The sequence below is a fragment of the Aquarana catesbeiana genome, linkage group LG10, assembly GCF_042186555.1.
Source record: "Aquarana catesbeiana isolate 2022-GZ linkage group LG10, ASM4218655v1, whole genome shotgun sequence".
Lineage (NCBI taxonomy): Eukaryota > Metazoa > Chordata > Amphibia > Anura > Ranidae > Aquarana > Aquarana catesbeiana.
This window is the reverse complement of record NC_133333.1, coordinates 209,231,123-209,256,639: the sequence shown is the minus strand read 5'-3', so window position 1 is coordinate 209,256,639 and position 25,517 is coordinate 209,231,123. Positions and strand designations below refer to the sequence as shown.

At 43.0% G+C, this 25,517-nt stretch overlaps 1 protein-coding gene across 1 annotated transcript in view; it reads left to right on the top strand.

Annotated features, from left to right (window-relative positions):
* The first annotated feature begins 214 nt into the window (after nt 1-214).
* Nucleotides 215-25,517, top strand: part of SIAE (sialic acid acetylesterase) — a 44,941-nt gene continuing 19,638 nt past the window's right edge. Inside the window, exons 1-6 of the mRNA XM_073603220.1 lie at nt 215-495; nt 9,172-9,357; nt 13,895-14,064; nt 16,456-16,594; nt 18,790-18,979; nt 21,970-22,079. Coding sequence (XP_073459321.1) covers nt 441-495; nt 9,172-9,357; nt 13,895-14,064; nt 16,456-16,594; nt 18,790-18,979; nt 21,970-22,079 — 850 coding nt within the window. The 5' untranslated portion in view covers nt 215-440. The remainder of the gene's footprint in view (nt 496-9,171; nt 9,358-13,894; nt 14,065-16,455; nt 16,595-18,789; nt 18,980-21,969; nt 22,080-25,517) is intronic.

Sequence of the window (25,517 nt, the reverse complement as noted above, 5' to 3'; positions counted from 1 at the left end):
GCTTTCAATACAACATAGGATTTTGGGCACCAGCATGGGACCCCTGGTGTCTGGAGCCACCCCTGAGTGCATGTGTAACAAATGCACTCTATAAACATGTGCAACTGCGACATGTAGAGATTATTTGGTGAGGGGTTAATGTCAGGCTTCTGGGCGGTTATAGACCTCCTGTGCAGTTTCCACCCTGAACTTACTGAACAGCTATACTGACATGGGGAGGAGGCAAGTCAGCTGACATAATAGGGAAGTGTTTCTGTGAAGAGTAGGACAAACAGTTGCTGAATTGTAGCATGCACATTCAGCAGGTTCTCAGTGTTGTTTGTTGTCTTTATAGGAAGAGTTTCCCCTTCTGTCTCGTTGTAGGCAGTGGAAGGAGCCCTCCTGCCTTGGTTGCTGTATGAAGAAGAGTTTCCTGGTGGCGGAAAATAGCTGCTGCTGACATGAAGACTTTGCTGCCACTCCTGCTGCTGGGACTGTCGTTTGTCACAAGTGCAGGTACCGACCCTCTATCACTCTGTACACATTGCATACAGTAGGTTCATTCTCAGATATAGCTTAGCACAGGGGTGGTCAACTTTCTTGCTATAGGGGGGCCTCAGGTGTGCAAAGCTCTCAACTGTCCCTGATTTTGAGGGACTGTCCCTGATTTGGAACAAAATCCCTCTTTTACTCTCATTTGTCCCTCCATTTTGGTCTGATCTATATAGTTTAATATAAACGGCAACTTTTATCAGTTTTTATATTTCAAAAAATGTTTCCCAGTGCTAAACTTTTCATTCAATTTTTAAATTGCTACATCATTTGCAAGTTTCAAAAGCCAGTGTAATACCATGTACACACGGGCGGACTTTTCGGCATCAAAGGTCCGACGGTCTTTCCGACAGACTTTCTAACGAACGGACTTGCCTACACACGATCACACCAAAGTCCGACGGATTCGTACGTAATGACGTACACCGGACTAAAATAAGGAAGTTGATAGCCAGTAGCCAATAGCTGCCCTAGTCGTCGGTTTTCGTCCGTCGGACTAGCATACAGACGAGCGGATTTCTCGATAGGAACTGGGTCCGGCGGAAAGATTCGAAACATGTTCCAAATCTAAGGTCCGTCTGATTTTCGACAGAAAAAGTCCGCTGAAGGTCCGATGCAGCCCACACACGGTCGGATTGTCCGACGGATTCGTTTCGTTGGATCAGTCCGGTCGAAAAGTACACGGCATTAAGGAATAGTAGTGGTTTAAAAAAAAAAAAAGCACTTGTGGATTTAAATAATAATAATTTTTATTATTATTTTATATTTTACAATTCTCCTTAAGGGGGGGTGGCAGGGGGTGTGTCCTATGCCTACATACTTTTGGTGCTGTCAGGGGCCACACCCATATCTCCCAACTTTTTGAGATGGGAACGAGGAGCACTTAAGCCCCGTACACACGATCAGAAAATCGTACAGAAAATACCGCTTTCAAAGCGATGGTACGATAATCGGATCGTTAGTACAGAACTTTCGAGAGCCGATCAGGACGGTTCATCTGATTATATTCTGTCGGACATGCACGAAAATTTTTTTCGTACAACGCCAGATACAAATGCATTACAACACAGGACATCACTTCCAAATTTTTTTTCTGTCGTGTGGGAATTTTCATGACTTTAGTAAACTCATCAGATTCGATCTGAGATTAACATGTAATAAAAAACGGACGATCATTTGTCCGATAATCTCATAGTGTGTATGTGTCCTATGCCTACATACTTTTGCTAATAATGCCCCATACACACAATGAGATTATCGGACGAATGATCTCCGTTTTTTTTATTGCATGCTAATCTCAGATCGAATCTGGTGAGTACTAAAGTCATGAAAATTCCCACACGACAGAAAAAAAATTTGGAAGTGATGTCCTGTGTTGTAATGCATTTGTATCTGGCGTCGTACGAAAAAATTTTTCGTGCATGTCCGATAGAATAATATTGGATGAACTGTCCTGATCGGCTCTCAAAAGTTCTGTACTAACGATCCAATTATCGTACGATCGCTTTAAAGGCGGTATTTTCTGTACGATTTTCTGATTGCGTGTACGGGGCTTAAGTGCCCCTCGTTCCCATCTCAAAAAGTTGGGAGATATGGGTGTGGCCCCTGACAGCACCAAAAGTATGTAAGCATAGGCCACACCCCCTTAAGGAGAATTGTAAAATGGGGGGTATGGGTGTGGCCCCTGAAAGCACCAAAGGTTTGCATATAATCATTCAATTTTTAATCGTACAGGAAGCTGCCAGAGACCGCAGACAATGCTGCAGGACGTGGCCAGAGATGCATTACATGAGACTGCTGGAGATCACTGCTATTACTGCCTATTTACAAATCAATTCTTCCTCATTTTTGCTCCCTACAACCCCTTTGAAAATGATTTGTGCCACATTTGATACAGTGCCCTAAAAAAGTATTCATACCCCTTGAAATTTTGCACATTTTGTCATGTTACAACCAAAAACGTAAATGTATTTTATGTGAGAGACCAGCACGAAGTGGAAGGAAAATGATAAATGGTTTTCAATTTTTATTTTTACAAATATCATCTTAAGTGTGGCGTGCATTTGTATTCAGCCCCCTTAATGCCCCATACACACAATAAGATTATCGGACGAATGATGATTATGATGATTATCAGATCGAATCCGATGAGTTTACTAAAGTCATGAAAATTCCCGCACAACAGAAAAAAAATTTGGAAGTGATGTCATGTGTTGTATTGCATTTGTATTGCATTTTCGAACGATAGCTGTACTGATTAAACGAAAATCATACGATCTGGCATCGTACGAAAATTTTTTTCGTGTATGTCCAGTAGAATAATATCGGATGAACTGTACTGTTCGGCTCTCGAAAGCTCTGTACTAACGATCCGATTATCGTACGATCGCTTCAAAAGCGGTATTTTCCGTACGATTTTCTGATCGTGTGTACAGGGCTTAAGACCCCTTTCACACTGAGGCCGTTTTCAGGCGTTTTAGCACTAAAAAAAGTGCCTGAAAACTGCCTCTCATGCCTCCCCAGTGTGAAAGCTGAGTGCTTGTGGGACAGGGGAAAAAAAAGTCCCGCAAGCAGCATCTTTGGGGCACTGTATACATTGTTTCTACACCGCCCCTGCCCATTGGAATGAATGGTTAGCGCTTCGGAAGTGCCGCAACACAGGCGCTTTTAATCGCTTCTTCGGCCGCTAGTGGGGGTTAAAGCGCCTCACTAGCGGCTGAAAAGCGCCTCTTAAACAGTGGTAAAGCGCCGCTAAAACTAGCGACGCTTTACCACTAACAGACTCACCGCCCCTGTGTGAAAGGGGTCTTACTCCGATATTAACCCTAACTAAAATCTAGTGGAACCAAGTGCCTTCAGTAGTCGCCTAATTGGTAAATAGAGTCCACCTGTGTGTAACTTAATCTCAGTATAACGACAGCTGTTCTGGAAGAGTGGCGAGAAGAAAGCCATTGTTGAAAGAAAGCCATGTGGGGGACACAGCAAACGTGGAAAAAGGTGATCTGGTCAGATGAGACCAAAATGGAACTTTTTGGCCTAAAAGAAAAAGCTATGTGTGGCAGAAAACTAACCCTGAACACACCATCCCCACTGTGAAACATGGTGGTGGCAGCATTATGTTGTAGGGATTCTTTTCTCTAGCAGGGACAGGGAAGCTGGTCAGAGTTGATGGGAAGATGGATGGAGCCAAATACAGGACAATCTTAGAAGAAAACCTGTTAGAATCTGCAAAAGACTTGAGACTGGGACAGAGGTTCACCTTCCAGCAGGACAACGACCCTAAACATACAGCCAGAGCTACAATGGAATGGTTTAGATCAAAGCATATACTTGTGTTAGAATGGTGCAGACCTAAATCCAATTGAGAATCCGTGGCAAGACTTGAAAATTGCTGTTCACAGACGCTCTCCATCCAATCTGATAGTTTGACCTATTTTGCAAAGAAGAATGGGCAAAAATGTCACTCTCTAGATGTGCAAAGCTAAGAGACATCCCCAAAAAGACTTGCAGCTGTAATTGCAGCGAAAGGCGGCTCTACAAAGTATTGACTCAGGGGGGCGCTGTACAAATGCACGGCACACTTTTCACATATTTATTTGTAAAAAAATTTAAATAAAAACCATTTATTATTTTCCTTCAACTTCACAATTGTGTGCCACTTTGTGTTGTTCATTCACATAAAATCCCAATAAAATTTATATTTTTGGTGTTTGTAACATGGCAAAATGTGGAAAATTTTAAGGGGTATGAATACTTTTTCAAGGCACTGTATTTCTTTCCGTAAGATCCATCATATAAGGTCAGAGGAACAAATAAAGAAAGATAGCACAGAAAAAAGGAACTGGAATCCAATCTATGGGTGAATTTTGACCGGTGAAAAACAGGGGTTCTTGCTGGTGCATTTGCACAGTGCGGTGAGGTTTACTAAAACTGGAGCGAGTAAAATTTGGTGCAGCTCTGCATAGAAATCAATCGGCTTCCAGGTTTTAGGCCGGGTTCACACTGGTACGACAAACGCTCCAACATTGGAAGCTCATGATGTGTGAAAATCAATGTTTCCCTATGGGAGTCGTCTTAACTGGTCCGACTTTGAAAATGCTCCCTGCACTACTTTGGTCCGACTTTGATCCTACTTCAGCCCATTGAATATCACTGAAGTCGTATCGCCGTCTTGACTGATCTGACTTTGGCATGCAATTTGTGCTCTGATGATCTTGAAGGGGAACTATAAAAAAAAAACTATATAAAAAAAAAAGGGAAAAAATGGATTATAAGGGGAACCCCCACGCCAAAAAAAACTGAACTGTGTGGGGGACCCCTCCACAATCTATGCCAGACCCTTATCTGCGCACACAGCCTGGCAGGTCAGGAAAGAGGGTGGGGACGAGCGAGCCCCCCCCCCCCCGAACCGTACCAGGCCGCATGCCCTCAACATGGGGGGGGGACGGGTGCCTTGGGGCAGGGGGGACCCTACACCCTCCCCTACCCCAAAGCACCTTGTTGCCATGTTTGTTGGCAAGGGCCTCTTCCCGACAACCCTGGCCGTTGTTGTCGGGGTCTGCGGGCAGGGGGCTTGTCAGAATCTGGAAGCCCCCTTTGACAAGGGGACCCCCAAATCCCGGCCCCCCTACCCAATGTGAATGAGTATGGGGTACATTATACCCATACCCATTCACCTGGGGAAAAAAGTGTCAAAAATAAAACGTATTCCACATGTTTTTAAAGTAATTTATTAGGCAGCTCCATCGTCTCTTCCGATCTCTTTTCCCCTCTCTGGCTCCTCTGTGTCCTCCACTGACGTCTTCTGCCTCTGTTGGTTCTTCTCCCTCTGTCCGCTGTCTTCTGCCGGGTCTCCTCCACTATCTTCTCGCTCTTTTGCTCGGTTTTCTCCGCTATCTTCTCCCTCTGTTCTTACTCTGATGTTGACTCGACGCTCTCTCCCGCTCTAATGCCAGGTGTGCCACTACTTATATTGGCATGGGGTGGGGTCACCGAAGGCCCGTCCCTTATGACGTCACCATCCCATCATGCCCTGGGTGGTGATGTCATAAGGGGCGGGGCCTCCAGATGACGTCACTCGGTGAACCCCGCCCCATGGCAATATAAGTCGTGGCACACCACGTGGGAGAGCGTCGAGTCAACATCGGCAGAAGAACAGAGGGAGAAGACAGCGGAGAAGACCAGGCAAAAGAGCGAGAACATAGCAGAGGAGACCTGGCAGAAGACAGAGGGAGAAGAACTAGAGGGGGGAGAAGAACCAACAGAGGCAGAAGACGTCAGCGGAGGACACAGACGAGCCGGAGAGGGGAGAAAAGATCGGAAGGGACCCTGGAGCTGCCTAAAAATTTACTTTAAAAACATGTGTAATGTGTTTTATTTTTGACACTTTTTTTTTTTTTTTTTTGGTGAATAGGTAGGGGTACAATGTATCCTATACTCATTCACTTAGGCTGCTTTCACACTAAACACTAAAAATAGTGCCTGTAAAGAGCCTCTCACTCCAGTGTGAAAGCCCGAGTGCTTTCACACTGGAGCAGTGTGCTGGGAGGAGGGCTTCCAGATTCTGATAAGCTTGCAGACCCCGACAACCAACAGCCAGGGTTGTCGGGAAGAGTCCCTTGTCCTCATCGACATGGGGACAAGGTGCTTTGAGGGCCCTCTGCCCCATGTTGAGGGCATGTGGCCTGGGGGGGTTTGCACTTTATCCTTTTGGCCAAATGGGGGAGAGATGCACTTTTGGCCTTTTGACGTTTTAGTGCTAAAGGATCTTATTCCAGCACTGGCACTGGCTCTGAACAAGCCTCGATAAAACATGCTTGACTCATTTTTTTTTTATTTTTTTTTTTTTTGCCACCACAACCACCTGTATAATAACATTTATGCCTTGTGATGCGCTGTGAGATCAGATTTGTTGTTATGCGTTGAAGGCCCATTAAAATGAATAGGATGTACCCCATAAAGCATGCTATCAGCATACAAGAAAACGCACATGCAATGGTGTGACTCCAGCCAAGCCTTCAAATAGAGACTTGGATTAAACATTGTCCAGGTTTTAACATTCACTGCCACAAAGTTGTTTGTCTTGTGGACAGAAGGTTGGTGTTACTTGATCTTGCCTGTAATGAGTGTGGATAGTCAAAGTTCAGCAATTCACACGGCCTATTTGTAATGTGTAAGGTTTGTATACGGCAATTGGGCTGTGCAGATCAACAGACAACCTCAGGAGTCTGTGTGACTCAGTCATGTGGATAGTGGTGGAAACCTGGTCAAAGCTTCCTTCCCTTTTATACATGGGATCTGCAACCATCTGCAAGCTTTTCCAGCAGGTTGGAACATGGTGGGGTTGATTTACTAAAACTGAAGAGTGCAAAATCTGGTGCAGCTGTGCACGGTATCCAATCAGCTTCTAACATCAGCTTACTCAATTTACAGTAGCTTTGACAAAAAAAAAAAAAAAACTGGAAGCTGATTGGTTTCTGTGCACAGCTGCACCAGATTTTGCACTCTCCAGTTTTAGTAAATCAACCCTGGTGTGTGATAGCAATCAATGACTAGCAGTGCCAGAAGAAGGTCTTTTTAGCATCTAAGCGGTGAAAATCCAAAGTGCAACCACTACCACCACCATAACCTGTGGACTACTTGAAGGTTGCAGGTCCTGCCCTTTTTGCAAACCAAGGTGCCCATCCCTTGGCCTGGCACTACATAGTGTGATCATAGCAGATGACAACCGAGGACCTTCCTTAAGCTGTAGAAGCCCTGACATTTCTGCTGCTTGTTGGACCAAATCAATGTGTTGCAAATAAAGTAAGGGGTTATTGTGTTGGGGTGTGGGGTTTTTTTTTTTTTTGTTTTTTTTTTGCATGTTGCTTTCGTTATGCAGGATGTCACTGAATAGAAAATAACCAGTTAGTCAGGATTGCAGAGCCTGTTGTCTCTGTACCTGTATTGCTAGCAGTTCTCACCCACCCTTTCCCACCCTTTCCCACCCTTTCCCTGGCTTACTGCACGTTGAGTGCCGCCCTCTGCTGTGACTGCATGTCCGAATCCATTTATAATACTATTTCTGTTAAAATGGCTAAAGTGACTTTACAAGTTTGTCTGAATACATTTTGTGATAATTATCCGTAATGTACAGCAACTGTATCATTTTTCAGAAAAACTCCAACCTGTTATCATTAACGAGTTACACATGAGCTCCATTCAGGGACCTTGCCTAGGTTGGTTGATGACCTTGGTCTGCTGCAGGCAAGCGGAAGCACTTCCTCAATCTACTCTCCCCCGGTGATCAGACTGTACAATGTAACTTTGTAACAATCCACTGGTCTGTGTCAGACATTTGTGAACATGGCCAGGATTTACATGATTGTGTCATCCTTGATCCAGCATCTCCGTTCAGGTAGTGGATAGTGAGTATGGATGATGTCTGACCAAAGATGGGGCTGTCCTTCTGGAAAAGAAAATTAGATGCAGGTATTTTCATTGGGAGTACTGTGATCTCTGTGAGAAGGAATAAATACCTGGATGCTGTGGAGTCAAACCCCCCGTGTATCACTTCTATCTCCTGCATACTTATTACCAAAAGTATTGGGACTCCTGCCTTTACACACACATGAACTTTAATGGCATCCCAGTCTTAGTCCGTAGAGTTCAATATTGAGTTGGCCCACCCTTCCCAGCTATAACGGCTTCAACTCTTCTGGGAAGGCTGTCCACAAGGTTTAGGAGTGTGTCTATGGGAATGTTTGACCATTCTTCCAGAAGTGCATTTGGAACTCTTTGGTGGTGGGGGGATTATGACTTGGGGTTGTTTATCAGGAGTTGGGCTTGGCCTCTTAGTTCCAGTGAAGGGAAATCTTAAGGCGTCAGCATACCAAGATATTTTGGACAATTTCATTCTCCCAACTTTGTGGGAACAGTTTGGGGATGGCCCCTTCCTGTTCCAACATGACTGCACACCAGTGCACAAAGCAAGGTCCATAAAGACAGGGATGAGCGAGTTTGGGGTGGAGGAACTTGACTGTCCTGCACAGAGTCCTGATCTCAACCCGAAAGAACACCTTTGGGATGAATTAGAGCAGAGACTACGAGCCAGGCCTTCTCGTCCAACATCAGTGCTTGACCTCACAAATGTGCTTCTGGAAGAATGGTCAAACATTCTCATATTCACACTCCTAAACCTTGGGGACAACCCTCCCAGAAGAGTTGAAGTTGTTTTATAGCTGCAAAGGGTGGGCCAACTCAATGTTTAACCTTACGGACTAAGACTGGGATGCCATTAAAGTTCAAGTGCGTGTAAAGGCAGGCGTCCTAATACTTTTGGTAATGTATCTGCAATGCGTTTCTGAGTCTGCACACCTTCTACCACCATTGGGAGGGGCTCCCTTCATCCTTGTTAGACATCTATATTATGTACACTACAGCAGAAGAAGTGGGAAGATTCTAATGTGGGTGGAAACAGAATGTGAACTATTGAAAAAAACCCAGAAAACCCTTTTGTTGGGGTGAGCTATCAATTGGTGAGACGCTAACCGCATACTTGGTGAATCCTGAGGATGCATATGACATGAAGCCTGGCTGAACCTACATTTCTACTACATGTGGAAGTTTACATGAGACTTTTGCTGGTTTTCTATATTCCAGATTGCACATTTCGATTTGCATCGTACTATGGCGATCACATGGTTCTGCAGCAGCAGCCGGCACGTGCGGTTGTCTGGGGGTACGGTGAGCCTGGTGCCCGCGTGGTAGTATCACTTGAACCTGGATCGGAACCTGGATTGGAACCTGGATTGGAAACCATCTCAAAGACAGCTGTGACCATCAATGGTAAGTGGAATGGAATCTGTAGTGCCTGTTCCAGAACTGTGTAGCTCTGTGTATTGTTCCCAGGTGGTCCTCTGCTTTTTTGACCAATTGCTTAAAGCAGAACTTTATCCTCCCTAGAAACTTTATATCTTTTTTTTTTTTTTTTTCTTCTATAACATAATTTCATTATTTATGACCTATGTCCACAGTCTCCTGGGATACCCATGCCATTGGTCCCAGGGCGCTGTGATTATAGTAGGCAGGGCTGATCAGCAGGTCCCAGAGACCCGATGTCCGCCGGCATCGCTGATCGTTCGGTACACAGGTAGAACGGTGATCACCATTCTGTCAGTAATGAAGGCATGGGTTCTGTGTTGCTGCAAAGCAGGGACACAGATCTATGCCTTCCTCTACTAAAAGCACCCCCCACTACAGTAAAACAGCAGCTAGGCACACAGTTAACCCTTTGATTGCCCCTGATGTTAACCCCTTCCCAGCCAGTGTCCTTAGTACAGTGACGGTGCATATTTTTAGCACTAATCACTCTATTAGTGTCACTGGTGCCAAAAAAGTGTCAGTGTCCAACTTGTCTACCACAATCCCACTATAAGTCGCTGATCGCCATCATTACTAGTAAAAAATAAATACCCCATAGTTTGGTTTGCGCAAAAGTTATAGCGTCTACAATCAATATACACTTATTGGGATTTTTTTTTTTTTTTTACCAAAAATATGTAGCAGAATACATATTGGCCTAAGTTGATGAAGAAAAATTATTTTTTTTGGATATTTTATAGCAGGAAGTAAAACATATGGGCTCAAAATTCTCCCCTTCTGTGGCAAAATTGTATATGGGTTGGTGGGAGAAGATTTTTTTTTTCTCTTCTCCAAAGACAACCCATATGGAGAATATGATTGGTATTGTCGCTTTTATAGATGATCTGATCTTCGTATGGAAAGGGCCAGCCCATGCATTGGACTAATTTTTGGCTTATCTCAATGCCAATTATTTGAATTTGGAGTTCACTCACACTGCAGATCCAGTCAGCATTGACTACTTGGATTTGACTTTGGTGGGATGTGTGGATAGTGGAGTAGTCTCTACCAAAACCTATAGGAAACCATCTGCAGGCAAATCGCTTCTGCTGGCATCAAGTTGTCATCCAGCCCATATGGTACAGGCATTGCCAACAAGTGAGTTTATAGGAGCAAGGAGGAATCGTTCCTCTTATGAGGATTTTGCTAAAGAATGTAACATTGTTTCCAATTGAGAGAATGGTGATATAGTGCACATTTGATAGATAGAGGCAGAAAATGGTATGTGGGATGCACTATTCGCAATCTACGTATTAGAATATCAGAGCATTATAATGACACTCTTAATAGCAATGCAAAAAATACACACTAAATAAAACCTAAACACTTTAGAACAGTTTGGTGGTAATTTGGAGTTCTTTTCTTTTTGCGGTCTGGAACAGGTGAGAAGATCTGTTAGGGTGGGGAAGGGGGGGGCGATACACACCATACTCTACTCCAGCAGGAGGTGTGGTGGATGCACAGATTGAACACTCAATTCCCTAGTGGAATGAGCAGTAGAATGGATGTGAATTTGTTTTTAACGTAATACAATTTGATTCCACTATGGGTTCATTTCTTTTCTTGAATTTTCAGTCTGTCTCTCCATTTTACCTCCCTTCCTCTGGTTCCACCAACCTCATATGTTTTTAATTGTCAATTGATTTCAAACTGAATTGTACCGCCCCCTTTTTAGGTGGAATTTATATATTTTTATATATTTTTTTTTTTCTATATAAACTTGATTTTTATTGAAAACCTGTATGCTATAAGGAAGGCTCTGGCCAAAAACGCGTTAGCACTATAGATGTGGCACTGCTGTTAGTGCCAAATAAAGATTTGTAAGAAGAAGCAATCGTGTTGCCAGCATTTCTTGCTAAGGTAAAAAAAAATATATATAATCTCTCACAAAAGTGAGTACACCCCTCACATTTTTGTAAATATTTTATTATATCTTTTCATGTGACAACACTGAAGAAATGACACTTTGCTACAATGTAAAGTAGTGAGTGTACAGCTTGTATAACAGAGTAAATTTGCTGTCCCCCTCAAAATAACTCAACACACAGCCATTAATGTCTAAACCACTGGCAACAAAAGTGAGTACACCCCTAAGTGAAAATGGCCAAATTGGGTTCAATTAGCCATTTCCCCTCCCCAGTGTCATGTGACTAGTTAGTGTTACAAGGTCTCAGGTGTGAATGGGGAGCAGGTGTGTTAAATTTGGTGTTATCGCTCTCACTCTCTCATACTGATCACTGGAAGTTCAACATGGTACCTCATGGCAAAGACCTCTCTGAGGATCTGAAAAAAAGAATTGTTGCTCTACATAAAGATGGCCTAGGCTACAAGAAGATTGCCAAGACCCTGAAAATGAGCTGCAGTACGGTGGCCAAGACCTTACAGCAGTTTAACAGGACAGGCTCCACTCAGAACAGGCCTCGCCATGGTCGACCAAAGAAGTTGAGTGCACGTGCTCAGCGTCATATCCAGAAGTTGTCTTTGGGAAATAGACGTATGAGTGCTGCCAGCATTGCTGCAGAGGTTGAAGGGGTGGGGGGTCAGCCTGTCAGTGCTCAGACCATACGCCGAACACTGCATCAAATTGGTCTGCATGGCTGTAGTCCCAGAAGGAAGCCTCTTCTAAAGATGTTGCACAAGAAAGCCCTCAAACAGTTTGCTGAAGACAAGCAGACTAAGGACATGAATTACTGGAACCATGTCCTGTGGTCTGATGAGACCAAGATAAACGTATTTGGTTTAGATGGTGTCAAGCGTGTGTGGCGGCAACCAGCTGAGGAGTACAAAGACAAGTCTGTCTTGCCTACAGTCAAGCATGGTGGTGGGAGTGTCATGGTCTGGGGCTGCATGAGTGCTGCCGGCACTGGGGAGCTACAGTTCATTGAGGGAACCATGAATGCCAACATGTATTGTGACATACTGAAGCGGAGCATGATCCCCTCCCTTCAGAGACTGGGCCGCAGGGCAGTATTCCAACATGATAACAACCCCAAACACACCTCCGAGACGACCACTGCCTTGCTAAAGAAGCTGAGGGTAAAGGTGATGGACTGGCCAAGCATGTCTCCAGACCTAAACCCTATTGAGCCTCTGTGGGGCATCCTAAAACAAAAGGTGGAGGAGTGCAAGGTCTCTAACATCCACCAGCTCCGTGATGTCGTCATGGAGGAGTGGAAGAGGACTCCAGTGGCAACCTGTGAAGCTCTGGTGAACTCCATGCCCAAAAGGGTTAAGGCAGTGCTGAAAAATAATGGTGGCCACACAAAATATTGACACTTTGGGCCCGATTTGGACATTTTCACTTAGGGGTGTACTCACTTTTGTTACCAGCGGTTTAGATACCCCTTAACATTGTAGCAAAGTGTCATTTCGTCAGTGTTGTCACATGAAAAGATAGAATAAATTATTTACAAAAATGTGAGGGGTGTACTCACTTTTGTGAGATACTGTATGTGTGTGTGTGTTTATATATGTTATATGTTTTTTTTTGTTTTTTTTTGTTTTTTTTTGTGTTTATAGCATACAAAATGTAAAACTGCAGAGGTGATCAAATACCACCAAAAGAAAGCTCTATTTGTGGGGGAAAAAAGGACATACATTTTATCTGGGTACAGCATCACACAATTGTCAGTTAAAGTAACGCAGTGCCGTATTGCAAAAAATGGCCTGGTCCCGGACCTCAAGTGGTTAATGCATTTGCAAACGCAGGCCCCACCCACTGCAAGCTGCCTGTAGAACACTACAGGAGGGGTGGAGACCAGACCAGTCACCCTGCACAAGGAGAGAGCAGCAGTGACCGGTCTTTACTACAGTAAGCTCTTACACAGAGGCAATATTTCACACTGGATTACTACACAGATCTGGAAGAAATGCACAAATCACACCAGGATTCAAGGAAAATTACATATGACTCCAGGGCCAGATCTAGCTTTTCTGATCGGGGGGTGTAGTCAATGTCAATGGTGTGACAGAGGCTGGGAACCGGTATTCCCTGTTCACTTCTGTAACCTGACAGCTAGTACCGAGGTCGCGCAGGAGTGAACAGGAAACTAGTTCCGCAACAGATGGAGGGCCACAGGTTGAGCACCCATGACTATGTATTAGGCAGTCATTAAATTAAGATAATAAACAGAACCTGTGCCCCCTTACATCAAGGTGTCCCCATTTTACTGCCGCATAGATCAGTGAATGCACTCTGAGATCTGGAAGGGGCAAAACTAAAATCTGGGGGGGCACACCCCATCCCAGCAACCCCCCCCCCCCCGTAGAGCATTAAATATTTTGAACCACAGTGTACACAAGTTGTGTGTGTGTGTGTGTGTGTGTGTGTGTGTGTGTGTGTGGCTTTTTTTGTTTTTTTTTTCTTTCTGAGTATCATTGCGATCTCATTATTACGTCATCGGTTTGTGATTTAAGAGAAATCCCTGCATAACATATTTCTCTACACCTATCTTTGTTCCAGATGAAGGGGTGTGGAAGTTGTTGCTATCCGCCATGGGTTATGGAGGCCCCTACCACTTGGTGGCCCAACAAATTACAATCCACACAACCACCATCTACCTGAAGGACGTCCTATTCGGTGACGTCTGGCTGTGCGGAGGACAGAGCAATATGGAGATGACCGTATCGCAGGTATGTCACTCAGTGGAATGATCGGTCATTTCCTTGTTCACTATACAATCTGATTGTACAATCTTATTAAGCTGTACCATTAGCTATGTAGTGCAAGGGCCTGCCTGATTACAATAAAATGGAATGGGTTGTTAACCCCTTGGCACCGGTCGTACGCAAATATGCGGCCTCTCGGCGCCTGGTCCTTAGTTCCCGAGGGGGCAATTCACACAAATGTGGCCCAATACATTTGTGCTGAGAGCATGCACGCTGCGCGCACCTGGCACAGTTACTGTCTCCTAACCGAAAGCTCCCTGCGATCGGGAATTTTTGGACCATGTGACTGCCTTGACAGCCAATCACGGTGGTCACGTGATCTTAAGCCGCTTCCCGGCATTATAGACCTCTTAAAGGGCCGGAGGTGCTGGCGCTCAGAGGTTAAGGTTTGCCCTAATCTTACATTGTTTTGGTAGGTTTAAAGGAGGTTGTAGGGTGTATGGCCACCCTTATGCCTGGTTCACGCTATTGCGGGTCTGCAGATCGCTTTCGTTTGAATGGGCTGCTGTGCTTGCGTTTCATGCAGGAAAAAAGCTATTGCAGCATTTTGAAAACACAGCGGTAGGAAAATCGCATGGAGCAAAAGCATAATTTCCCTGTTGTTCCCACACCCACAAATGCACTGCGTTTTTTGATGTGTGAGGGTACCATTAAGAATCAATACCAGCCCCATGCCTTTTTGAACAGCTGCGCGTTTTGCCTGCGGGAACAGGTGCGATACCCACAGCCACTCCTTAGGCCTCATGCACACTGGACGTTTTTTTTTTTTCTGCAGCCAGTAAACTCCCCAGCATGTTATCCTACGTGTCCATGTACACATAGGCTGTCATCAGCGTTTTTTGGCAAGAGCGTTTTATGGCTGGAAAAAAGTGGGAGGAGTTTTTCAGCTGTAAAAATATTCTGATAAAAGCTTAAAAAACACTGAAAAAATGTGGCAATTAGGCATTTATCAGCACTTTTGAGCCATAAGCTTTTGTGGGAGTATAGTTTTGCTAAAAACTGCAACAGCTAAAAAACGCTGCAAAACTCATTCTGCAGCTAACATTACTGATGGTTTTTATAACGTCTGCTGTGGTTAGATCAGTGGCTGGTGAGGCACTGGCTAGTATCGGACACACACACACAGGTTACATACACCGCAATCGTTGGAGCAAGAGCAATCATTCTAGCACTAGATCTCCTCTGTAACCTGTAAAAGTTTTACAGCGTCGCCTACATCTTTCGCATTGTACAAAAAAATTGGGCTAACTTTACTGTTTTTTTCTCACCCCCTTCCCTTTATTTTTTTATTCCTGAAACAGTTTTTTTTTTTTAATTGCATTTTAAAAATTGCTGCGCAAATACCATGTGTCATAAAAAGTTGCAACGACCACCATTTTATTCCCTAGGGTCTTTGCTAAAACAATATATTTAATGTTTGGGGGTTCTGAGTAATTTTCTAGCAAAAAATGATTTTTACATGTAGGTGAGAAGTGTCAGAATTTACCTGGGTGGCAAGTGGTTAATTACCATAAGTAAGTAATATACTAATAATTAGTATATATTGTTTTTAAGGTTATTTACTATCATTTCAAAAACCTGTACTCAAGCAGGTCACTTAACAGGCAAATTACTGAAGTTTGAAGTTATAACTTCCACTCAGTAATTTCACAGTAAATAGATAATTTATTATTTTCTAACACATAGCATATAAATAAATGATCTAGCTTGATTAAAACAGTACCTTTTCGACAGCAGCATATCCTCATTCTCCCTCTTAACTGTATGAGAAAAACATGGGATTATGGGTAAATCTTATATAAACCCATGTGTGTCTTTTTTTTTTTTCTAGCTAAGAAGGCTGGGCTGGAAGGGAGTATTTGTCTTTTAGACACATGCCCCCTAATATGACGCTGCAGGCGTGCCTCTACTGCTGAATTTTTATTGGACAGCTTGGGCCAATGGTACTTCACCTTTCTGGTCCAAGACTACAAGCTGTCCATTGAGCTCAGTGCTTCTGACGGGGAGAGGCACTGTGAGCTCATCCTCTGTCTGCTGCAAACAGTGCGCCAGTTTGTATTTAAACTGGCTGCTCTGTATGTAGCTTCTGACAGGCTGCGGAGCCCTGTATCTCCAGAACCATAGGTCATAGGAGCCCCAAATTCAGCTACCTAACCCCCAAATTTGGGGTCTCTGTGACTCCAGGTCACTGAGCTACGACCCTCAAACTTTGGGGGGGTTTATTCATGGCAGGAGAGGCTCTGCCACCCCTGACTGCACATCCCTGGTGCATGAGGCCTTATAGTGTGAACCAGGCCTTAGTTTCTGCAGAAATATTGTACAGTATCAAGTAAAATAAATGTCATTTGCCAACAGATGTTCAATGCCAGTGAAGAGATGAAGAGGGCCTCCAAGTACCCTTATATACGAATATTCACAGCTGCCCTAGAACATTCTGATGTAGAACTCCAAGATCTTATCAAGGTGGACCTGCCGTGGTCACTTCCAAGTGCTGGTGAGGCTCTCCTTGTATAATGCATATGATGGGTCCAGTTACATAATTACAATATGAGTTTTAACAATGATGTTATTTGCTCCTGTTCTGGAGGTAATGTCAATGAGGAAGAATCAACACGACTTTTTTTTTAGTAAAAAAAGTAGCTGTAAAACGTCATGTAAGGTTCACATGTTTGTCATTTCATAATTTCTTTTATACTTTTTCAATCTGCAACTTTGGTTAAAATCTCGTGTGATCCTGACATGAAGTTCCTATTCAGGCACTTCCTGTTATGAGTCTTTGTGCTCCTGTGTTGTCAGCCTGTCACATGCACTCCTGGTTGAGACTACACAATGTTAACGCATATTGCACAGAAGTCCTGGAAACAAGTACATAGAGGGCTCTCCATCCATTCGGTGCTGACCAGCTTTATTGATCTGGAGAAGCGGACACCACCTGGGATCTCCACTGATGCAGATCAATAAAGTTTGTCCACATTCATTTTATGGAGTACCACCAGTTTTCCCTCACTGGCAGGCATCGCTGATGGGGCTGCACTTATAATCAATGCACTCATTATCACTTATTAGTTTTGAGTGGGACTTCCTGTCCTGCTTCCGCTTACGGACTGCTTAGGCGACTCCTCCTCTCCCCCTAGGCGGCCCCTCCCTCTCGTCAATCTTCTGGGACACATGACAGGTCCCAGAAGCAGACACCCCAATTCTCCCACGAGGTGCGGGAGTCTCATGCATTTCTTCGGCGGCTCCCGCACACCTGAAACGCCTCCTGATCTCCCGGGAATGATCGGTGTTCACAGCTGTTCCCCGCCGCACCGATCTCCCTGTGTAGATTTTTAGCTGACAGCCACTACTTCTCTCCCTCCTGCGGCTGTCAGCTAAAAATCTATACAGGGAGATCAGTGTTCACAGCTGTCCCTCCCACCGCACCGATCATTCCCAGCTGTTCTGTGTGCTCCTCCCAGCCCCCTCTGTGTCCTTCTCCGGCCCCCGTGTTCTCCTCTGCCACTCCTGTCCTCCTCCAACTCCGCCCCCTGCATCCGCATCCCCTCCTCTCCCGCCAGATGTGGGGGGAACTGTCAGGAATTGGACGCAGTGAGTGAGATCGCTCCTGTGTCCTGTGATAACTGTGTTTACTCTGCTCAGTTTATGAATGGACAGGAGCCTCTGTCTCCTCTTCATTCATCTTCAGTGCTGAGAAAGGGACTGGGGAATGTGTTTCCTCAGTCCTTTCCTCTGTCTCAGAGGGGAGATCTCAGGGGTCTGTTTAGATCCCTGATATCTCACCAAAGCCCCCCAAAAAATATAAAAAAAATTTATTGTAAAAAAATTCTAAAAAATGAAAATGTAAAAAAATAAACTACTGATATCACTCTCCCCTGCCCTACCAACACTGTCCACTGCCCCCCCCCCCCCTCCAAAATGCATTGTAAAAAAAAATTAAAAACAAATTAAATTGTAAAAAAAAAATCAATTATTAAAAATAAAAAAAAAAAATACTGACACCGTCCACTGCCACCCACCCCCTTCCCCAGAAGCACTGTGAAAAAATATTGAAAAAGTGATTTGAAAAATATTTTGCCGCGGGGTACAGGGGGGTTACGCCTCCCTGAAATGAGTTTGCCATCTCCCTGAAATGAGTTTTTGCAGGTTGGGATGTCTGTAGAAGATTGGCTGTCCACTGGGAGAGCGCATGCGCAGTGCACGCCCGGCCGTGAAGCCGCAAGCTGTCATGGCCGGGTGTTCGCAGTTTCAATGGAGGCACTGAGGAGAGGAGGGGGAGAGGAGCGGGGCTCAGTGAGGCCGCATCGCTGGAACGTGGAACAGGTAAGTGTCTGTTTATTAAAAGTCAGCAGCTATACTTTTTGTAGCCGCTGAATTTATTAAACAAAAAAAAGCCTGGAACTCTGCTTTAATTAACGTGGCCCAGTGACCATCACACTCAGGCTGCTGGCACCTAGATTGGGTCCTGCAAGCTGGAAGATCTTTGTGCAGCTGAGAGTGGCATTGTTACGTAAGTGACAGCGCGGTGTGAGCTTGGCCAGTCCTTTGTCAGGAGTTGGTGAGAAGGGCAGGGATCTGATGCCGCGTCTTGTCACGGGAGGACCAGGGAAGGTAAAAATATGTAAGCGGGTTAAACCTCACCTATAATTTTGACAATCTGGTGCTAATGGTTTTGTTTGCTTTCTTAAAAAGAAACCCTCGGACACGGCGACTTCACCTACTTCTCAGCTGTGTGCTGGGTGTTTGGGCGACTTTTGGCGCAGAAGCTGAAGTACCCAATAGGACTGGTGGAATCCACCTGGGGAGGCACTCCGGTTGAGGCTTGGTCATCGAAAACTGCTCTGAAAAAATGTGGGCTCTCACACGCAGACAATTCAGACAGGTGAGTAATTCATTCACAACGCACAAATCTGGGTAGACTAAGAATTCTGAACCATATTTGTACAGATAAGACACATACTATCTTCTCCTCCCCTTTTTTTTCTTTTTTTTTTTTTTTTTTTTATTATTATTTATTTATTTTTTGCATCTGGTTGAGAAGGACAATTTGTAAATTCAACCTAGCCATATATATATATATATATATATATATATATATATATATATATATATATATATATATATATATATATATATAAATTTTTATTTTTTGTGGTACTGTGTCTGTAATACCGGGTATTTATTACCTCGCAGAACTCACAATACACCCTCTGACAAAGCCTTCATCCCCTTTTCTTGCGGAAGGATGGCACCATCTTTGTTCAGGCATCATCCATGGTCACCATCTACCTGGACTGAGATGCCAGCTCAGAGATGACGCAATCATGCAGTGTCTATGCCATTCTTGGCTGTATTCACACAGATCGGCCCCTGCTGCAGCCTTGCACCTTGTGATTTACTACAAGTCATATTGTCAGATCACGCGACATTAGACATCATCTTAGCCTAGAGAAAAATCACTGGAACTCAAGGGCAAATTTTTTCATGTTAAAAGGTGGAGCTTGTAGGGCCCTAAGGATGGCCTTGACCTCTTTTGAGTTGCATAATTGCTGCCTGTCAGACTCCTTGGCTTGGATGAAACCTTGATATACAGTCAGGTCCATAAATATTGGGACATTGACACAATTCTAATCTTTTTGGCTCTATACACCACCACAATGGATTTGAAATGAACAAGATGTGCTTTAACTGCAAACTTTCAGCTTTAATTTGAGGGTATTTACATCCAAATCAGGTGAACGGTGTAGGAATTAAACAGTTTGTATATGTATTTCCCACTTTTTAAGGGACCGAAAGTAATGGGACAGATTAACAATCATCCATCAAACTTTCACTTTTTAATACTTGGTTGCAAATCCTTTGCAGTCAATTACAGCCTGAAGTCTGGAACGCATAGATATCACCAGACGCTGGGTTTCATCCCTGGAGATGCTCTGCCAGGCCTCTACTGCAACTGTCTTCAGTTCCTGCTTGTTCTTGGGGCATTTTCTCTTCAGTTTTGTCTTCAGCAAGTGAAATACATGCTCAATCGGATTCAGGTCAGGTGATTGACTTGGCCATTGCATAACATTCCACTTCTTTCCCTTAAACTCTTTTGTTGCTTTCGCAGTATGCTTCGGGTCATTGTCCATCTGTACTGTGAAGCGCCGTCCAATGAGTTCTGAAGCATTTTGTTGAATATAAGCAGATAATATTGCCCGAAACACTTCAGAATTCATCCTGCTGCTTTTGTCAGCAGTCACATCAATAAATAAAAGAGAACCAGTTCCATTGGCAGCCATACATGCCCACACCATGACACTACCACCACCATACTTCACAGATGAGGTGGTATGCTTTGGATGATGAGCAGTTCCTTTCCTTCTCCATACTCTTCTCTTCCCATCACTCTGGTACAAGTTGATCTTGGTCTCATCTGTCCATAGGATGTTGTTCCTGTGAAGGCTTTTTTAGATGTTGTTTGGCAAACTCTAATCTGGCCTTCCTGTTTTTGAGGCTCACCAATGGTTTACATCTTGTGGTGAACCCTCTGTATTCACTCTGGTGAAGTCTTCTCTTGATTGTTGACTTTGACACACATACACCTACCTCCTGGAGAGTGTTCTTGATCTGGCCAACTGTTGTGAAGGGTGTTTTTTTCACCAGGGAAAGAATTCTTCGGTCATCCACCACAGTTGTTTTCCGTGGTCTTCCGGGTCTTTTGGTGTTGCTGAGCTCACCGGTGCGTTCTTTCTTTTTAAGGATGTTCAAAACCAGTTGATTTGGCCACACCTAAAATTTTTGCTATCTCTCTGATGGGTTTGTTTTGTTTTTGTTTTTCTGCCTAATGATGGCTTGCTTCACTGATAGTGACAGCTCTTTGGATCTCATATTGAGAGTTGACAGCAACAGATTCCAAATGCAAACAGCACACTTGAAATTAACTCTGGACCTTTTATCTAGTCCTTGTAAATGGGATAATGAGGGAATAACACACACCTGGCCATGGAACAGCTGAGCAGCCAATTGTCCCATTACTTTTGGTCCCTTAAAAAGTGGGAGGCACATATACAAACTGTTGTAATTCCTACACCGTTCACCTAATTTGGATGTATATACCCTTGAATTAAAGCTGAAAGTCTGCAGTTAAAGCACATCTTGTTCATTTCATTTTAAATCCATTGTGGTGGTGTATAGAGCCAAAAAGATGAGAATTGTGTCGATGTCCCAATATTTATGGACCTGACTGTATAAGGCAATGGGTGGAGTGCTAGGTAGGAAAATGTGCCACAGAAAAAAAGGAAAAGAAACCAGACCTTGTTAGTAACTTACGTTTGTGTTCCTCTTGCATAGGAAAAAACTGAAATCAAATTACTATAAACTATCATCAAATCATAAAAAGTAAAAGTCCATATAATTTTGACTGCAATGTGCAAGTAGAAGTACTTTCACGTTTTGCAGAGCTTACCTAGCAGTTATATACTGTACATCACAAGTTGTATGGGACTACCACATTTACAGTTATATGGATTTTATTTTATTGTTTATGATTCGATACGTTTTTTTTTTTTTTTTCTGATTATTTGATGATTGCCGAAAACACATACAACATCTGTTCACAGGCAGTGGTTATTACTCACACATAAACTATTGGATATATTTTTTTTTTCACTTATTAACATGCTTGTATGCAGATGATCACATGCACAATTTTTAGTGTGTATATGTGTGTATATATATATATATATATATATATATATATATATATATATATATATATATATAAAAAAAAATATGATTTATTTTTATTTTTTTTGCTTTTAGGTTTACTCATTATGTATTATGTTTTTTCTATACTGTACACTAACTGCATCCTTTTTATTTTTCTAATAGTTTTCCATTTTTTGACATGCTTACCGGTCCATCCATTTACTCCGTCTTGTGGAATGCCATGATTCACCCCTTCCTCAACATGACCATTAAAGGAGCAATATGGTATCAAGGTAAATCTTAGTCCATGATTGCAGTATGACCCGTTTATAAAAGCTCTATCGTGACATTGGCTATTAATCTATAAAATCTGCTTATTGTGGTGCACCGACATTAAAATTTTGGTACTGAAAATGAAAATAAATAAAAAAAAAAAAAAAAAATTATATATATATATATTTTATATTTGACTTTTTTTTATTAATATCACAATATAAATTTTTTAGCCATTATCGGCACCTTTTTGAAGCGATGTTAAAAATCCTGTTTGCTGCATTTTTGGTGTAGTTGGGCAGACTGCATCAAAAACGCACATTATTGAAATGCATTGAGACTGCATCAAAAATACACCTGTGTTGCATTTTTTTGGAGTTACATGACCTATGAAAAACACACCATAAGCAAGGTAAAATAAGGTCAAAATTAAAATCCCAGCAAAATTGCGGGCGTTTTCGGCAATCGTTATCACAATTTTTAATTTTCTTTTCGGCACAACGCTGAAAACCCTATTTTTAGGCTGATAATTTTCAGCGGCAGAAATTTCCGCGCATCACTATCTGCTCACCGGGTGTTTTTATTTGTCAGTTATTTACTATATGGTCAAAAGTATTAACTCCGCTCTCATTGAGTTTAGGTACATTTTAGACAGGTGTGCTCTTCTATCCTTGTGGTAACAGTTTGGGGAAGGCTCTTTACTGTTTCTCCATGACTTTCCCCCCCATGTACAATGATAGCTCCATAAAGACATGGTTTGACCAGTTTGGTTTGGAGGAACTCATGTATTCTGTATAGAGCCCTGACCTCAACTCTACTGAACACCGTTTTGGGATGAACTGGAACATCGATTGTGAGCCAGGTCTTCTCATCCACCATCAGTACCTGACCTCACAAGTGGGCACAAATTCTGCAGGCACTCTCTAAAATCTTGTGGAAAGCCTTGACAGGAGTGGAGGATGCTATAGCTGCAAAAGGGTGCCAGTTTCATATTATTGGCCATGGTTCTGGAATGGGATGTTCAGGTGCACTGCAAAAAAATCGACTTCATAACCGTACATGAATCTTCACCTATGATTTATATAATGATAAACAATCATTGAACAAAACAAAAAACAAATTTTATGGTTTTTGTGAAAATTTTCTACTTGGCCAAACTGTTCCTTTTTCGGTAATAGTGCTGTATCGATTGAACCTTTGCACAGTCCCTTTCTGAAAGACCCTATTCTTTTATCACATTTTTTATAATGAAAGATCATATTGTTTATGGTGGGAATTTGCGGTTGTGATTAAAGTAGAATACAAATCATGTGTGCTGAGACTATGACCGTTACTGTGCTGCAGTACTAATCAGAAAACGCGGCCTGCATTTATTGAAGGGGGGGGGGGGAGGAGTATTTGCTCTCCCTGTTGATTTTGTAAGTTTGCCTACTGACAAAGAAATGATCAGTCTATCATTTTAATGGTAGGTTTATTTTAACAGTGAGAGACAGAATAACAACAAAAATATTCAGAAAAACTCATTTCAAAAAAGTTTATAAATTGATTTGCATTTTAATGAGTGAAATACGTTTTTGATCCTATCAGTCAGCAAAATTTCTGGCTCCCAGGTCTCTTCTATAGAGGTAATGAGCTGAGATTGAAGCACTCAAAGGGAGTGCTCCTAATCTCAGCTTGTTACCTGTATAAAAGACACCAAGAATAAGCATCCAAATGATGTGAAACGCGTTAGAAGTCTACCACCCTGTATGTCTCTGCAATTGACTGTATTGTTGGATTTTATTGAAATAAAGATGTCCTTATCCCAGAGTGCAGCTATCCAGGATTTCTTTCTACCTCACTGGCCCCCCCCCCCCCCCCTATACAATTTCGCTCTCCACCTGCTCTGAGACATACAATAAATAGCAGCTAGACTTAAAATCAGTTTACTGTATCAGATTGCGATTGGTTGCAGGGGTTACAGTGTATCATTACTGCTTACTGACTGGTTGCTAGAAGTTGCAGCACACATTACGGCTCACTGATTAGTTGCTAGATGTTACAGCACATGATTTCTGCTTATTGATTGGTTGCTAGCGATTACTGTACAGTAATACTGCTCACTGAGAGGTTACAGCACATCATCTCCTCACTGGAGGGGGCATGATATACATATGAATGCCACCTTTATTTACATATCTATGCTGCCGGATGCAACTATTTACATATGAATGCCGGTTATTTACATGTAAACACAGGGTCTGCAGCTGAGTCACCTGTACACAGCAATAGGGTAGAGCTGAGCAGCATTAGTAGCAGCACTTCACACTGAGATATCGAGACACAGCAAGGGACTAAAACTTTAAGGAACAAGGGAATTTAAACTGGGATAGTTGGTAAATATGAGCCAGCTGCTTTGGGCTCACAACAATGATAGGGCCCAGGGCAGCTGCCCCTTTTGCCCTGCCTTAAAGCGGCCCTGACGCCATGAAGGACTGAAATCTTGCAGTGCCTGCAAGGTCCCCCTGCTCAAGAAAGCACATGTACAGGCCAGTCTGAAGTTTGCTAATGAACATCTGAATGATTCAGAGGACTACTGGGTTGTGGTTAGATGAGACCAAAATCAAGCTCTTTTGGAATCAACTCAACTCTCCGTGTTTGGAGGAGGAATGCTGCCTATGACCCCAAGAACACCATCCCCACCATCAAACATGGAGGTGGAAACATTATGCTTTGGGGGTGCTTTTCTACTAAGGGGACAGGACAACTTCACCGCATCAAAGGGACAATAGACGGGGCATGTGTTGTCAAATCTTGGGTGAGAACCTCCTTCCCTCAGCCAGGGCATTGAAAATGGGTCATGGATGGGTATTCCAGCATGATAATGACCCAAAACACACGGCCAAGGCCACAAATGAGTGGCTCAAGAAGAACCACATTAAGATCTCCAGACCTTAATCCCATAGAAAATATGTGGAGGGGGCTGAAGGTTCGAGTTACCAAACATCGGCTTCGAACCCTTAATGACTAGGAGAGGATCTGCAAACAGGAGTGGGACAAAATCCCTCCTGAGATGTGTGCAAACCTGGTGGACAACTACAATAAAAGTCTGACCTCTGTGATCGCTAACAAGGGTTTTGCCACCAAGTACTAAGTCATGTTTTGCAAAGGGGTCAAATACTTATTTCACTCATTAAAATGCAAATTGACTTATAACTTTTTTTTTTTTTTTTTTTTTTTAATGTGTTTCTGGATATTTTTTTGCTCTGTCTCTCACTGTTGAAATAAACCTACCAATAAAATTATAGACTGATCATTTCTTTGACGGTGGGCAAACGTACAAAATCAGCAGGGGATCAAATACTTTTTTTTCCCTCACTGTAGCTCATGTACCAACATGGTTCCCCTCATGTAATTTAAACCTGAAAAATGTTATTAGCATGGTGATAAGCAGATTAAACTTCAGCTTTAAAACTGAA